The sequence below is a fragment of the Giraffa tippelskirchi genome, chromosome 10 (genome assembly GCF_054371585.1).
Source record: "Giraffa tippelskirchi isolate mGirTip1 chromosome 10, T2T-mGirTip1v1.2.pri, whole genome shotgun sequence".
NCBI classification, from domain to species: domain Eukaryota; kingdom Metazoa; phylum Chordata; class Mammalia; order Artiodactyla; family Giraffidae; genus Giraffa; species Giraffa tippelskirchi.
Window position 1 is genome coordinate 63,673,904 of NC_137284.1, and position 17,005 is coordinate 63,690,908.

The 17,005-nt window shown below is 47.2% G+C and overlaps 1 protein-coding gene across 50 annotated transcripts in view; it reads right to left on the bottom strand.

Annotated features, from left to right (window-relative positions):
• Positions 1-5,711: 5,711 nt before the first annotated feature.
• The window catches only part of ICA1 (islet cell autoantigen 1), a 170,190-nt gene continuing 158,896 nt past the window's right edge, over positions 5,712-17,005 (bottom strand). For 27 of the 50 annotated variants that reach the window (XM_081531659.1, XM_081531673.1, XM_081531657.1 and 24 more), the window contains exon 14: positions 5,712-5,986. In XM_081531659.1, coding sequence (XP_081387785.1) covers positions 5,865-5,986 — 122 coding nt within the window. In that variant the 3' untranslated portion in view covers positions 5,712-5,864. Of the gene's footprint in view, positions 5,987-8,433; positions 8,524-17,005 lie in introns of all 50 variants that reach the window. The other 23 variants (XM_081531653.1, XM_081531655.1, XM_081531651.1 and 20 more) reach the window with 1 other exon arrangement.

The following is a 17,005-nucleotide window of genomic DNA, read 5'->3' on the forward strand; positions in this document are numbered from 1 at the left end:
ACCCAGGGATTGAACCCAGGTCTCCTGCATTGCAGGCAGATTCTTTACCAGCTGAGCCACCAGGGAAGATAGCCTAATGCCAAAGCCAGCAGTTATGCGACACTGAGATTATTGTTTCCACCAGTGGGGGAGGGGGTGGGGAGGGTTCATAGCAGCGGAAGGAGGAGCATCTCAGTGCCCTTGAACGTATGGGAAGTGCCACCAGAGTGTCAGGCCATAGGATCAGAGGGGAAAGAAAGAGATGTGAGAGAGCCTGAGGACGGTCCCAGAATTCCACTGAGAACAATCATGTTTTTCTCCAACCATGTTTTTCACACTCAACGACTGTGGCTCCTCTTGAGAACTCAAGAGCCAGCATTTAGGCCTGTTGAGAGCAACAGAGTCTTCAGGTCAGTCTCTTATTGATTAATTATCAGAAGGCAGGACATAGATGTAAACATATATTCTGTATTAAGGGCAAAGATTCTATTTTCAAAGAGGTTCATTCAATTGATTGAAGAAGTTTAACTGAGAGCATTGGAATAGCCTGGGCTGCTCCATGGTCTGGCCAACATTCACCCTCTCTCCCATTCCACCCAGTCTGGTCTGTACCTCTCTGCTCCTGATGCTGCTGTTAAGTCGATTCAGTCATGTCCGACTCTGTGCAACCCCATAGACAGCAGCCCACCAGGCTCCCCCATCCCTGGGATTCTCCAGGCAAGAACACTGGAGTGGGTTGCCATTTCCTTCTCCAATACATGAAAGTGAAAAGTGAAAGTGAAGTTGCTCAGTCGTGTCCGACTCTTAGCGACCTCATGGACTGCAGCCTATCAGGCTCCCCCGTCCATGGGATTTTCCAGGCAAGAGTACTGGAGTGGGGTGCCATCGCCTTCTCCTCTGCTCCTGCTGGCTCCATGTTTCTGATTACAAGCACCCCATTGCTCTCAACAGACAGTTACTCAAGAGCAATGGGATACTTGTAACCAGAAACAATTGCTTCAATGTAATTTTGGTATCTACAGATTTGCCCAGCTTCAGAACCCAAACCCCAGCAAACACCTTGAAGTAAAAGAAGCCTTGGTCCACGAGTGAGGCAAGGTGGGCTGTAGTCTTGGTTTTCAACTAACATATAGGTTTTTCTGTGTCCCTCAGGTCCCTCAGTCTCCTCACTTGGATATCAGGGGACTGGATACAAAGAGCTCTATGATTTCTTTTGACTTCCCTGGACAGTCAAGCACAGCTGCAGGGTAGAGATCTTCCAAAGGTCACCAAGAACACCAAGACTTCTAGCCCCAGTGCCAGGGGTTGACCTCAAAAGGAACCCCAGTGGGGTTTCTGGAAAATATTCCAGTTCTTTCACCCAGCTCACTCCATACCCCTTTGGAAAGGTCCTCAAAGTCCTGTTAGTGGAAATTAGAGGGATTATTATTGCATTCTTCTTCCCAAAGTCCATTACCTCCTCCCCTAATAACGGAACCCTAGTTTTCCCTTAAGGAATGATCCTTTCTCTGTTGCCAGTCCTTGAGGGTTGAGCTCCAGGGACAGGCTCATGAAAAGCTGGGCAAATAGCCTATTTTCCACCCCAGTAGTTGACTGATGATTGGACAAAGGACAAAGGCAGACTCAAATCAAGACTTTGGCCAGAGATACTGGAGGTCTTTGGCTTCTTTATGGAATGAAGCCTCACAGGAAATCAGAGCTGGGAGCTGAAGAGGAGACAATTGTTGAGAAAAACATTTGAGCCCCTAGATCCAGCCATGCCTGAAAGCCTGCACATGGACTTTCAGTTACTTGAGCAAATAAATTCATTCCCACTTTTTTGTTGTTGAAGTGAATTTGAGTTGAATTAGGTGTCAATAATAAAGTGTTCTTTGAACTTTCTGCTTTTCTCATTCATGCATGCCTCTCTGTCAATGTTGCCAAATCTGAGTTATTTCTGATTAAAAGAGGAGGAAGGGGAGGAAGAGGAGGAGGAAGAAGCAGAAAAAGAGAAAGAGAGAGAAGGATAAGGAGTAGAAGTTGTTAAATCTAAAAGCTGGATGAAAGGCAAGGTCTAATGCACTGTTGGTAATTATATATATAGCACTGTTGTCACCACTTCCTGCCCAGTACCCATAATAAATATCACTCATTTATAAGAATTCTTCTCAATGAAGAATTCTTGGCACCCACTGCTAATCACCTGCAGTTGACTCCAACCTGAAATCTATTTTCCAACAAAGCTAAAATGCCTACTGATTCAATGGATGGACATGAACTTGGGCAAACTCCGGGAGATGGTGAGGGACAGGGAGGTCTGGAGTGCTGCAGTCCATGGAGTCGTGAAGAGTCGGACATGATGTAGCTACTGAACAACAACAATAAAGACACCTACAGCACTACACTATGACTGATGCCAGTCCCAGGACTGGTAGATGGTTTAAACCAAAGCAGAGCATTAACCACCACGGCCAGTCTGGAGGACACGTTGATCACAAAGACAGAAGCAACTTCACCATACTGGCAAAATCAAATAGTGCTAATTGGTAGCCCTGAGCCACTGCCAGGAAATCCCTTGGAATGGGGTCTCACCGAGAAAAGCATGGAGTTTTGTTAGCTGGCTCCTGGAGCCAAAGCATGGGCAGGAGAGGTCTGGTGGATGCCATCTTAACCCACGGGGCTAGGCAGCCTCACATGGCAGCCTTGGAGTGGGGGCTCAGCCCTAGCCCCACGCCCAGTGTCAACACTGGCCACAACATGATGACCCTATATGCCCACTGACAACTCCGGGCTCCCAAGGCTGCCAATTCTGAGCAGGTAACATCTTCTTGGGCATAAACATCCGATGACAATAAGTGCTGGTTCTAAGTTGGAGCATTTCTAATCCTTAAGCTGATGGATGCTTTTCTGCCTCCCTCAGAACTCAAAATCAACCTGACGATTCTAAAATCACATCTTGAAGGCAAATGAATCTGTAATGTGCACCAAAGCCTAAGCCAGCGAGGGAAAAGAGGAGAAAATAGAAATATCCTGCTCCCTCCCTTAAATGTGAATATTCTTTCTATATTGGTGGGGGCAGGAGGAGTGGGGAGGAGAACATCTCCAAGGGATGGGAAGTTCCCAAAAACCAGGTGTTCTCTGGTGTCCCTGAGGGTTCAGAGCAGCCTCACGACACACGATGAAAATTAAGAAGCAGCAAGACTGGGGCATGAAGAGGTAAGGCGCCTTCAACTTCTAGACAGAGACAGCCTGGCCTGAGGCAGACCCTGGAGGAAGCCCCGGGGCAGGGCTGGCACACAGGCCACTTAAAAGAGAATTAGGCAGCAGCTGCTTCTCCTTAGACTGCAGAGGTGGTCGAAGGAGCTTTGTGTGAGCTTGGATCAAAACACGCCTATCAAGAGGGATCAAGAGCCTGGCCAAGTGGACTGCAGACAACAAAGGGAATGAGTGTTTTGTTTTGTTTTGTTTTTCAGCAAAAATGTAAAAATCCAGAGAGAAAACTGCCTTTTTTTTTTTTTAATTGTAGCAAAGGCTGTCCAATGACCACAATCTTCCTCTCCCCTTCACCCATGGATCAAACTTTAAAAATGCAACCTGTTAGTATTTACAGTGATCCGTTCAACAGAAAAGAACCGCTGCATCCCTTGAGTTCCTGGACAACCAAGCTCCCTGGGCCTCTAGCCTGGATGAGGTGGTCAGGCCCTCCCGCTTTAACTTCTTACAGCTGCAAACAAATGGGACCCAGGACGAAACCAGGAGGCTGTAATCAACATTCCACACAGGGCAGCTTCACTCAGCAATCGATAGTTCCCGTGCTTACAAGGTGACTCCAGAGAGCCGATTGCTGGGGAGACAAGAGACTATTTAGGGAGATAAGAGACTTCCTCGTCTTGTGGGGTTGCAACACCCAGTGGTAGACTCAGGCACAGGTCTTCTGAGATGGGAGGCCAGGGCGAGAGAGGAGCAGCAGTTCCTCACAGGAAAACTGAGGGCTACAATTTGAGCCGTCCCAGGGGGAGAGATGGGGTCTGAGGAGGCTCCTGAGGGGCGGGTAGCATCGTGAAGGCTGCTGAGGGCAAGGAGACGGGGCGTCCCGGATTCAGTAAGCAGCAAACGCACAGCCCTGGAGAGGAGAGAGGGCCCGAGGGGTCCAGCGAGGCTTCCTCTGTGTGTGTGGGGGGGGGGGCGGGAGGCGGGCGGGGCCCCTAGGGCAGTATACTCATCTCTTCAAAGACCACAAATGCCAGGCTGAGGAATCTGCTAAATGAGTTTCTAACAAAAGCGATGGCCGGCCATGGTGGTTTGGCCCAGAGGCGAGCAGAGCGGGACCCACCGCGCACACACGCCGAGGCCGGACGCCATCTTACCTGCGTCTCCTCCAGCCGAGGAGGCGGCGGTGTCCGCAGCCCGGGTGCCAGGCTGTTCCGTTGGGGCTGCTGGTGGGGCCGCGCACCCCGGGGCGGAGGCCCAGGGTCTCTGTGCCCTTGGAGAAGCGGCCTCGGGACTGAGGACGCCTCCCGGCTTAGCTGAGCTCTCAGCAACTGTCGCTGGTCTGGTCCCGGACTCCACCCCCGCGCGAGCCCGCGCATCCTGCGGGCTGGCATCACCTGTGTGGACTCTCACTCAGCACATCACCTGGGACGTGGGAGGGAAGGCGAGGCCCTAGCCCTGGGGTCTCTGACTAGGATGGGCCTATCTGAGTCGCTTTTGGGTTGTTGTTCAGTCGCGTCCAACTCTTTGCAACCCCATGGACTGCAACAGCCAGGCTACCCCGTCTTTCACTATCTCCCAGAGTCTGCTCAAACTCATGTCCATTGAGTTCGTGATGCTACCCAACCATTTCTTTTTCTGCCACCCTCTTCTCCTTTGGCTCTCAGTCTTTCCCAGCATCAGGGTCTTTTCCAGTGAGTCAACTCTTCGCAACAGGTGGCCAAGGCTGGAACTTCAGCTTCAGTCCTTCGAATATTCAGGGGTTTGTGCCCATGTGCAAAATTGCTGTTCTCCCCTGTAAGCCAAGTGTCCACGCTGCTGCCTCCACTGCAGTATCTGGGGGACATCTGGGTCATATTGGCAGTTTCATGCAGGTGGGACCTGTCTCCTTCCTCTCTCTCCAGCCCCCCACCCCACAGCACCACCCCCGCCAGAGTCCCCCCATCCCCCCAACAGACTCATTAACTTTGTGTGTCAAATATCTTTTCCATTTAATTAAAAAAAAAAAACAGTTAATGTCACATGGGGCTCCAGAAATACATGCTTTTGAATTCCAGCCAAGGAGAGGGCTGGAGAGCTGAGATCTGCAGACATGGCTGGTTTCCACAGACAAGTTTGTGCAGCGCTGACCAGCTCAGTCCCTCTGCACATGAGAGAACCCGCAGCCCTGGAGGCAGGGGCGGGGGAGTCTTTGGTTGGCTGGAGCTTCACCTGTAGCTCTCTGGAAGGTGGCTGGGCAGGAAGAGGGAGTCTCCCTGCAGCCCCCCTCTAAGAGGGACATGGGCCAGTGGTACAAAAGGAGGCATGTAAGCCTCCTAAGACTTCCACTGCCTCTGAGGCTGGAGGACACCTTCTTTCAACCTAACACAAAGTAGATTTATGATGTGAACTTGGACCTTGTAGCAACCCAGTGACACAGCAGCAGTCAGCAGATGGAGTTGCCAGTTGATGGGCCTGGACACAGCTCCTAGACCATCTGGTACTGTCAGGTCCACATAGAGAACACACTGAAACCCTTTATACCAAATAAGAGTAAATAATTCTACCAATATAAACAGGGCCTTTGACCCTTTCATTTTATTAAAATGGCACGTAAATATTAAAACAGCATACTGATCACTTCTTACATCCGTGAGCCCCCCGGTGTGTTGATCTGGAGCCACGTGTGGGCTCCCTCCCAGATGGAGGCAGCAGACTCATGCATTGAGCAATTCATGTTCTTTATCAGTTTTCCCAACAGCATCAGGATTTGATAGTGGGTCGAGATCAGCAAAAAGGCTGAACCAGGCGGTCAGGTCCGAGGAGGCCTTGGCAGGCTCTGGGGAGAGAAGAGGACACATTAGTACAGCCACCTTGCTAGCTCCCATCTCTGCCAGGCTTCAGGGCCAGGAGCATCTTCAAGAGGGAAGACACTCAGTCGGACAAACCCTGCTGCTTTTGGTCTCTAAGCCTTGTTAGGGTATTCCATGCCCCACTGTTAGCTGGTTGGCTGAGTAACATTTCTATACCATGGTCTTTATAAATCTGTGCAAACAGTGAGCTCTTGTGTTAATCCCCAATCGGCACCCCTACCCAGCAGATGGCCACAGCCCACAGAGCTGCCTGAAACCCCAGACCCTGTGCTTCAGCACCACCAGGAAAGAGCAGTCATTTCAGAAACCAGACTGAATGACTCAGGAAGTAACGTGCCTTCCAGTGTCCCCTGGAGGAATCTTCAAATCTGCTGGGTCAAGAGAAATGCAGTGATTACTCTTTTCAGCCTTCTTTAACCCTCTCCCATCAGAGGAAGGGGGCCTTAGACATGCCTCCCCTTCCCCACTGGGCTCTAAATTGCCCCCAAGCCCCTCACCCTCCACACTCCATAGAGTCCTGCCTTCAAGTGTTCTTTTACCAAACCACCTGCCCTAACTTCTTGAATGCCACGATGACAAACCCCAATTATTTTCCAGATGAGGAAGGCATTTTCAAAAGAGTGCCTGATGCAAGAGATTTACAAAGAAGTTGGGGGCTCTTCTCTATATAAATCGTTCCACATGAGAATCTAAGTTCATTGACTTGGATGACCTATTCTTTTTTCTTTCTCCAACAGGTGGGACCATCAAAAACATGAAGAAAATGTCTGACAGGTTATCCTTCTAACCAAAAACAGCTAGGAATGTGCTTGCCATCTGGTTGAGAAGAATCTCGAAAAATACTGGTAGGACAAGTTGCTAAAAGTGCTTCTATGAATAGTGTGATGGTGAGTACTGATGGGATTATGCCAACATACACAGGGCCTTTGATCTTTTCACTAAAATGGCACTTAAACATAAAGACAGTGTACTGATCCCTTTATAGTTCTGATTTTTCCTCCCTTTATCATTTTTCCAGTCTCTTGTAAATATATTACTTTATAATAAGACAACAATGCATCTATTACAGAGATAAGCTATTGCAAACAAGAGTAGTTAGTAACATGCAAGCTGTTACTATGTAACATTAATTTCACAGTGTGCAGTTAGCCCCTAAAACACTTGGTTTATTTTGATATGATGAACTGAGATTTTACAGAGAGCTCAATATAGCTTCGGAGAAGGCAATGGCACCCCACTCCAGTACTCTTGCCTGGAAAATCCCATGGATGGAGGAGCCTGGTAGGCTACAGTCCATGGGGTCGCTAAGAGTCAGACACGACTGAGTGACTTCACTTTCACTTTTCCCTTTCATGCACTGGAGAAGGAAATGGCAACCCACTCCAGTATTCTTGCCTGGAGAATCCCAGGGACGGGGGAGCCTGGTGGGCCTTTGTCTATGGGGTCGCACAGAGTCGGACACGACTGAAGTGACTTAGCAGCAGCAGCAGCAATATAGCTTGGTGGGGGTGGGGGAGACAATTTTTTTTTTTTTTAAGGGGCTATAACTTGTCTTTCTTTAGTCCTGTAGGAGGTCACACAAAGAAACTGTATGGAGCAAGACTGATTTTGGAGGATTAGTCTGTTCTTGATAGAGAGTATCAAGATATCTTAGTGATAGCGCCTGTGAAATAAACTCCACCCTCCTCTCCCCTCCCCAGGGGGGCTTTCCGATGGTGGGTGTGGCCCAGCTGTGAGTAGCCAGGTGATTATACTGGGTGGGAGGGGAATCCTCACATTCCCCAGACCTCCACTGTGGGAGGGAAAACCAGGTGCAACTATTTGCGCAACACCTAAAAGAACATCAAGGGAATGCTTTCTGATGATAATAAAACTGACACTTCCTTTAACGTCCTGTGGTCAACACAGGGAAAGTGATGACCAAAGGAAGAGAGAGAGATGCAAAGACAGATGAGATCTTCCTCAGGCAGATGTTCTGTCTCAAAAGAGAGTAGATTTCACAAGCTTAAAAGGCCCTTTTTTGACAACTAAGGCACCTGGCTCTTTGCAAAAAGCATTAATCAAATGCTTTGTCTGGTGGAAGCAATGGTATTTTCAGCTAAGGATCGCCAATCTCAGAGGCCATTTTCTCCCTTATTGTTGTCATGCGGTCTTAGGGAACATCCGGTCACATGCAGACAGATGTCTGAGTCCTCCTCATTAGATCTGATAGAGCCAATTATGAATGAGGACCTTAAGCCAGGAAAAAGTTAAAATGTTAGTTCCTAGGATCATGCACAACTCCAAACCTTTGTAGCCCCGACTCTGAATCCCAGGTGCTCCAATGGAAATTAGTAAAGAGATAAAGCAAAGAGTGTTAGGCCGCCAGAAAGGAAGGTGACCGTCACTTAAGGGGGAGAGAACGATGTATTACCTTTCACTGCAGGGTAGTTGACTTTTGGACTGCTTGCCTTTGGTGGTGGCCATGGAGGAGAAGAAGGACTGATACTGCTCTCTGACCAGCCTAATGTTCAAAACCAGAGGTCATTAGATCTTAGGGCAGAGCAGCCACACTGTCTCGTCAGTTCCATGTGGGGCACACACATGGCTCTCAACTAGGATGGCCTCCAAAGAGAGAGGAGGCTGGTGTGCCAGGACCCTTCTTCCACGTGCCTCATATCTGGAATACGTTTTAGGGGAGAGTGGATATGTATAATTGTGCCCACTTCAAAAGGGCTTCCCTGGTGACTCAGTTGGTAAAGAATCTGCCTGCAATGCAGGAGACTGGGGCTCGGTCCCTGGGTTGGGAAGATCCCCTGGAGAATGAAATGGAAACCCACTCCAGTATTCTGGCTTTGAGAATTCCATAGACAGGGGAGCCTGGTGGGCTACAGTCCATGGGGTGGCAAAGAGTTGGACATGACTGACTGACTAAGGAACACCAACTCGAAAGTATAGAAAATTAGGGGGAAGACTGCAAATGAGAAATTGCTAAGGTTAAAGCATTCTTGCTTTCAATTTTACACTCATTTTTCTTACCAAGTGACATCATTTCACGGTCACACCAAAGAGCATCAATAGTATTCCTAGGAAATCAAGTGCCTTGTTTTTCTGTCACAAAAAGTGAGCACTGTTACGTGCAGTGACAGAATTAGTGAATGACTGGTCTTCTCTACTTCCAATATGACCCAGTTCACTTATTTTCCATACAGCTAATTTAAATTGTGAAGTTTAGTTAATGCAGATAATTGGCAGCCCAGTCCAAATGTATGAGAGGGAAGAATGTCCACCTTTACTTGATACCATATCCTTATGATAGCATTGATCTTGTCTAACCCAATGTTCTGAAGGCCCCTTGGGCTCTTTCTGTTGCTAATGGTTAGGAGGTGTTCAGCAGTCCTGTTTTGTGGGGTGGGAAGTAAGCCTAGTTCCCCCCAGCATTTACTCTCTGTGGTAGATGTCTCAGAATAACTCATTTAATTTAGAACTTTACCATATACTTCTTTGCACATCTGCTTTAATTCTTCATGTGTAAGTCCTGTCTTCTCCAAGAGACAAGAAACTATTTCTTCAGTGTGCTCCATAATATCTAATGTGGTACAGGTAGGTGTGTGTGGACTGAATCCATTGGTGATGCTCACTGTGAAACACAGACCAGTGATGCATCACTGTGGGGTCCAAATACTTAAAACCATATCCTTTCACTGGGATGCTCTGCTCACAGTGTCTTCTACAGAAAAAGTTTTGTCTCTGATAAGGATGCTATGTTTGAATGGCGGAGTTTAGCTGTGGCAGTGAAACCAACTTCGGGGGCAAGAAACTCACTCGGCATATGCTACAGAAATGAGAAGATGCAATACTATTTGTTTACCCTATACTTAAGATTTGTGGTAAGGGACCCACTTTAGAATCATAGTATATTGATTACCCTGGTGTGCTGCAGTCCATGGAGTTGCAAAGAGTCAGACATGACTGAGTGACTTAACTGAACTGATATTGATTAGCTTGTACTTTTGTCTCATCTCCTAGAGTTCTGAGCCCCTTGAAGGCAGGGACCATGTATTACTCATCTTTACATTCTTTAGGGAATTACATGACAAGTTGAAATTAAGATAACCATCGAAGGACTCTTAAATCATGAGAACTACACTTATGGAACATTATTTTGAGAGATGGCAAAGCAATGCTTGCCACTGGAGATGCCATAATACTCACTGGTTGAATTATTTCTTTTTAGGCAAGCAGAATACAAATAGAGACTGTGTACCTGTGTGCTCAGTCATGTCTGACTCTTTGTAACTTCATGGGCTGTAGCGCTACCAGGCTCCTTTGTCCATGGGATTTACCAGGCAAGAATTCTGGAGTGGGTTGCCATTTCATTATCCAGGGGATCTTCCTGACCCAGGGATCGAACCCAAGTCTGCTGCAGCTCTGGCATTGGCAGGTGGATTCTTTACCACTGAGCACATTGAAAACCCTATAAAGACTAACCAAGGACAAATGGAACAGGCAGCCTGTGACCTATTTATTGGGTTTAAAATATTGAAAAAGGACAGAGAGTTTAAAAGTATTGCTATTCATTGGGATGGTACTTGAACATGTTATTAACATATTTCACAAACAATAAAAAGCACCAGATTTTAAGGGAACTGTTTTAGAAGATGGAAATGTTCTCCCAGTAGATTGTGGTGATGGCTACACAATATAAATTTACCAGAAATCCTTGAACTGTTCCCCTACAATGGGTGAATATCATGGTATGTAAATTATAGTTCAATAAAGCTGTTTTTAAAAAATGACCAGTATTTGATGTAATCCAGGAGTAACATAACCTCCCTGGTTCCTAGAAAATTGGCCCATGGGCATTTTCCTTCCAAACCCTAATCACATAAATAGTGGTAAATGTGGAAAGTTAAAATCGCAGTCTTGTTGAGTGCCAAATAATGCTGAAAGAGGTAGCATCTAACTGGGTCAATTTCATCTTTCCCTACAATCGTCTCCTGGACATTGAGGGTCAAGATCCACCTGTGCATGGCAGACCTCACACAACCTTTTCTCAATGCTAGCAGCTTGGCCCCTCTCTCTTAGGGCAGGGCTTCTCAAAGTGTGGTGCCTGCCCCAGCAGCTGGGACATCACCTACTGAATCAGAATCCCTGGGGTGGAGTCCAAGGAACCGCAAACCCTCAGCAACACTCATGTGAGTGTAGTGTGGGAGGCACTGCCATAGATGGTTCCCAAGGAGCTGCCATGGTCACCATCTCTGTCAGGATCAGGTTCCTTCTTGTTGAAGCCAGAGGTGGGACAAGGAGCGAAGCCCTCCTCGGAAACAGACAGTACCCACCTCCCAGCTCCCGCAGCTTTAAGCTCCTTGATCCCATTGAGCTCTCTGAGTTCAGGGAGGCCCACACTTCCAGAGAATCCAAATGGATGCAGAAAAAAGGCACATGAGAGGTAGGAAGGCCACCCCTCCCCCATCTCTAAATGCCGATACAGTGGGAACATGAGATAATTCTTCCCATTTCAAAAACATGCACAACATTTGGCTCCAGAGAATGCTGGAAAAGAGGCAGGTTCAATCACTGTCTTTTTTTCAGAGTATAAGATAGAACACATTCCTCAAGGAAGCAGAAATAAATTCACACGTCAAAACACAGACCCCCTTGCTGTATGTGATGGGCATATTCCCAAATGGTTATAAACAAACAGAACGTCTGTATATCAAGTCATATTTTTAGAGTCCCAGAAATACAAGTCATATTTTAAAGCCTATCATTTAAAGGATTGTAGTGGCAGGCTCCTTTATAAAGACTGTGCTAAGTCGCTTCAGTTGTGTCTGACTCTTTGTGACCCCAAGGACTGTAGTTCGCCAAACTCCTCTGTCCATGGGGATTCTCCAGGCAAGAATACTGAAGTGCATTGCCATTTCCTTCTCCAAAAATCTTTGCGACCCTATGGACTATATAGTTCATGAAATTCTCCAGGACAGAATACTGAAGTGGGTAGCCTATCCCTTCTCCAGGGGATCTTTCCAACCCAGGGATCAAACCCAGGTCTCCCGCATTGCAGGTGGATTCTTTACCAGCTGAGCCACAAGGGAAGCTTTGTCTTTATAAAGACAATGTCTTCTAATTGGATTCCTTTGTAACTATGGAGTTCTGAATATTGCTCACCTAAACACTCAGGAACCATAAGAGCAACATGGAGAATCTACAGACTTGGCAGCTTATCTGCTGCAGAGGACATGGAGGAGGATGAGCATAAAGACATTGACCCTTTGGGGATGAAGATGATAGACGATGGGAAAAGTAGACCTCAGAGTTTCCCAAAGACACAGGGTATCACTGTTCTTTTGTCCCACAATGTGAAGCAAAAACAGCCAGTTTGCCAAATCACAATTTCTCTTCAGAACACCTCTTAAGCATAAATCTAACAATCCAACTATTCGCACATGAGGGGAGGAAATGTTATGGTTGTGACTCCAGCTATATGCGTATATATTGTCGTTGTTTCGTTGCTAACTCATGTCTGACTCTTTTGCGACCCCATGGACTGTTACCTGCCAGGCTCTCTGTCCTTTGGATTTTCCCAGCAAGAGTACTGCAGTGGGTTGCCATTTCCTTCTCCAGGGGATCTTTCCCAAATAAGGGATTGAACCCATGTCTCCTGCATTGGTAGGTGAATTCCTTACCACTGAGCCACCAGGGAAACCCATATGTATATGTTTTAAGCAAATACTAAGCTGAGCTGCTCTGCTCGGCTGCCACCCCTGACCCCGGACATGGGGTAGCTCCTCTCAGCTGCTGCCCCTGACCTTGGACGTGGGGTAGCTCCTCTTGGCCGCGGCCCCTGACCTTGGACGTGGGGTAGCTCCTCTCAGCCGCGCTTGTCCATGGGCGCAGGAGGGCTGAGAGGAGATACTCCACGTTCAAGGTCAGGAGGGGCGACCATGAGGAGATACCCCTTGTCCAAGGTAAGGAGCAGCGGCTGTGCTTTGCTGGAGCAGCCATGAAGAGATACCCCATGTCCAAGGTAAGAGAAACCCAAGTAAGACAGTAAGTGTTGCGAGAGGGCATCAGAGGGCAGATGCAATGAAACTATAATCACAGAAAACTAGCCAATCTGATTACACAGCCTTGTCTAACTCAATGAAACTAAGCCATGCCGTGTGGGGCCACCCAAGACGGAAGGGTCATGGTGGAGAGGTCTGACAGAATGTGGTCCACTGGAGAAGGGAATGGCAAACCACTTCAGTATTCTTGCCTTGAGAACCCCATGAATAGTATGAAAAGGCAAAATGATAGGATACTGAAAGAGGAACTCCCCAGGTCGGTAGGTGCCCAATATGCTACTGGAGATCAGTGGAGAAATAACTCCAGAAAGAATGAAGGGATGGAGCCAAAGCAAAAACAATACCCATTTGTGGATATGACTGGTGATAGAAGCAAGGTCCAATGCTATAAAGAGCAATATTGCATAGGAACCTTCACTGTTAGGTCCATGAATCAAGGCAAATTGGAAGTGGTCAAACAGGAGATGGCAAGAGTGAATGTTGACATTCTAGGAATCAGCAAACTAAAATGGACTGGAATGGGTGAATTTAACTCAGATGACCATTATATATACTACTGTGGACAGGAATCCCTTAGAAGAAATGGAGTAGCCATCATGGTCAACAAAAGAGTCCGAAATGCAGTACTTGGATGTAATCTCAAAAATGACAGAATGATCTCTATTCGTTTCCAAGGTAAACCATTCAATATCACGGTAATCCAAGTCTATGGCCCCGACCAGTAACGCTTAAGAAGCTGAACTTGAACGGTTCTATGAAGACCTACAAGACCTATTAGAACTAACACTCAAAAAAGATGTCCTTTTCATTATAGGGGACTGGAATACAAAAGTAGAAAGTCAGGAAACACCTGGCGTAACAGGCAAATTTGGCCTTGGAGTACAGAATGAAGCAGGGCAAAGGCTAATAGAGTTTTGCCAAGAGAACACACTGGTCATAGCAAACACCCTCTTCCAACAACAAGACCATCCCCATGGAAAAGAAATGCAAAAAAGCAAAATGGCTGTCTGAGGAGGCCTTACAAATAGCTGTGAATAGAAGAGATAGGAATATCAGACCACCTGACCTGCCTCTTGAGAAACTTGTATGCAGGTCAGGAAGCAACAGTTAGAACTGGACATGGAACAACAGACTGGTTCCAAATAGGAAAAGGAGTACGTCAAGGCTATATATTGTCACCCTGCTTATTTAACTTATATGCAGAGTACATCATGAGAAATGCTGGGCTGGAAGAAGCACAAGCTGGAATCAAGATTGGCAGGAGAAATATCAATAACCTCAGATATGCAGATGACACCACCCTTATGGCAGAAAGTGAAGAATAACTAAAAAGCCTCTTGATGAAAGTAAGAGAGGAGAGTGAAAAATTTGGCTTAAAGCTCAACGTTCAGAAAACTAAGATCATGGCATCTGGTCCCATCACTTCATGGGAAATAGATGGGGAAACAGTGGAAATAGTGTCAGACTTAATTTTTTGGGGCTCCAAAATCACTGCAGATGGTGATTGCAGCCATGAAATTAAAAGACGCTTACTCCTTGGAAGGAAAGTTATGACCAACCTAGACAGCATATTAAAAAGCCGAGACATTACTTTGCCAACAAAGGTGTGTCTAGTCAAGGCTATGGTTTTTCCAGTGGTCATGTATGGATGTGAGAGTTGGACTGTGAAGAAAGCTGAGTGCCAAAGAATTGGTGCTTTTGAACTGTGGTATTGGAGAAGACTCTTGAGAGTCCCTTGGACTGCAAGAGATCCAACCAGTCCATACTAAAGGAGATCAGCCCTGGGTATTCATTGGAAGGTCTGATGTTGAAGCTGAACCTCCAATACTTTGGCCACCTCATGTGAAGAGTTGACTCATTGGAAAAGACCCTGATGCTGGGAAGGATTGGGGGCAGGAGGAGAAGGGGATGACAGAGGATGAGATGGCTGGACGGCATCATCGACTCGATGGACATGGGTTTGGGTAGACTCCAGGAGTTGGTGATGGACAGGGAGGCCTGGCGTGCTGCGATTCATGGGGTTGCAAAGAGTAGGACACGACTGAGCGACTGAACTGAACTGAACTGAAGCTGAGCTGCAGTTTCACTCTCACTCATATTGCTTTGGGAATTCTTTAGGGGAGGGGTACAACTAGGGTAATTATGGATGGAATGCCAAGCCAGACTTCAAATGTCTTGGCTTCTGTCAGGAAAAAATGCTATTTACAGAGAACTCAGTGTTCTTAATATTCCTATAATTGCCATCAACTGCTCTTCAGTTGGTGTTAGTTGGCTGAGGCGTTTTTAACAGGAAGGTGTGGCTGGAAGGATGTCTTCCCCATCTCAGAGAAACTGTGTCAGGAGATAGGGTGGTGCAGGTGGGGGCAGATGAGACTGAGAGCTCTGGGGCAAGTTGACGAGCCTAGTTCTCGATCCCTTTGATACAAGTGCACTACCCGTCTGCAGGAAACACATGTAAATTTTATTGGAGCAATCCTACCCCCTTCACTGACATAAGGGAAAACATAAATCAGCCAGAAATAATACTGGCTAGCTAGAGCAGCAAGTGAAGCCAAAGTAACACCACCCAGCGTAACACTTTACTGTGAGTGTAATTTCACTGACTGGGAGAGCAAAAGCCCAGGGTGGGTTGATGAGCAGAGCCCTGGGCGCTCTGGGACAGGGTTGGCCATGAAGGGGAATGTGGGAAGACCACGGCCATGGTGGCCAAGCATCAGCCTGCCGTCCACACCTTCTCTGAGCCTGTTTCCATACTGGCACAGGGTGGATAAAATTCCTACCTCATTAGGTTGTTGTATGGATAAAATGGGAGCTCGTGGGTGAAACCAGGGCGTACAGAAGCTAAAGAGCAGGTGCTCAATAAATCCAATGATTCTGGGTTTCTGCTATCACTCAGAGATAGCAGAGTTCTCTGTCTTCTGTCTTCTCTATCTTCGCATGGTTCACACATGAGAACCAACCTCTGAGACTGTCTTCAGACCTTTCTCTCTTCAATTAGTGATTCAGTGTCAGTTGATCCCTCCCTTCCTTCTTGTCTGCCATCCATCCATTCATCCATCAGCCCATCCACCCAGATGTCTTTTTGGAACATCGATTCCAGGCACTGAGCTATGTTTGGGAAATATGATAGTGAGCAACACAAACATGGGCTCTATGCATGACAACGTAAAGCAAGGCAGAAAATTCAACCCATTTTACAATGAGGTGAAATGAGAGGAATGATTAAGTACTGGGTATAAAGGGAATGGAGAGCAGAAATACCCAACACTGACTGCTGAGGGAGTCCCTGGATGATGTGCTGAATATGAGCACCTGAAGGATGAGGAGTTAGCCAAGCAGAACATCACGAGTGTGAAGTAGGTGGAATGCTCTGGGGGAGGGGAGAGTCGGGCTCCCTGGAGTCCAGCTTAGACATGACACATGATCCCCAGCAGAACAATGTCATTAAGTCATGCTCAGTAAAAGGCATGGGAGGTATGGGCAGTGATGACACCGGGGTCAGGCCCTAAAGGACCTCAGAAGCCAAGCTGAGGAGTTTAGTGTAGCTTGTGTTTATTTATGCCAAGCTGAGGCTGTCCAGGTGGCTCAGTGGTCAAGAATTCACCTGCCAATGCAGGAGACGCAGGTTCATCTCTGGCTGGGGAAGATCCCCTGGAGGAGGAAATGGCAACCCACTCCAGTATTCTTGCCCGGGAAATCCCATGGACAAAAGAGCCTGGCGGGCTACAGTCCATGAGGAAGCAAAAGAGTCGGACACGACTTAGTGACTGAACAGCAGCAGAGGAGCTTAAACCTTATGTGGATGGTGGATAAAACCACAACAATTTGGCAAGTCATGAGACCCTTTTGGGACCGTTCATGTGTAAAATGAGGGTGGAGGAGATGGTCACCGAGGTTCCTTCTATGGACTAACAGAGGCACTTAAATTCTGCAAGA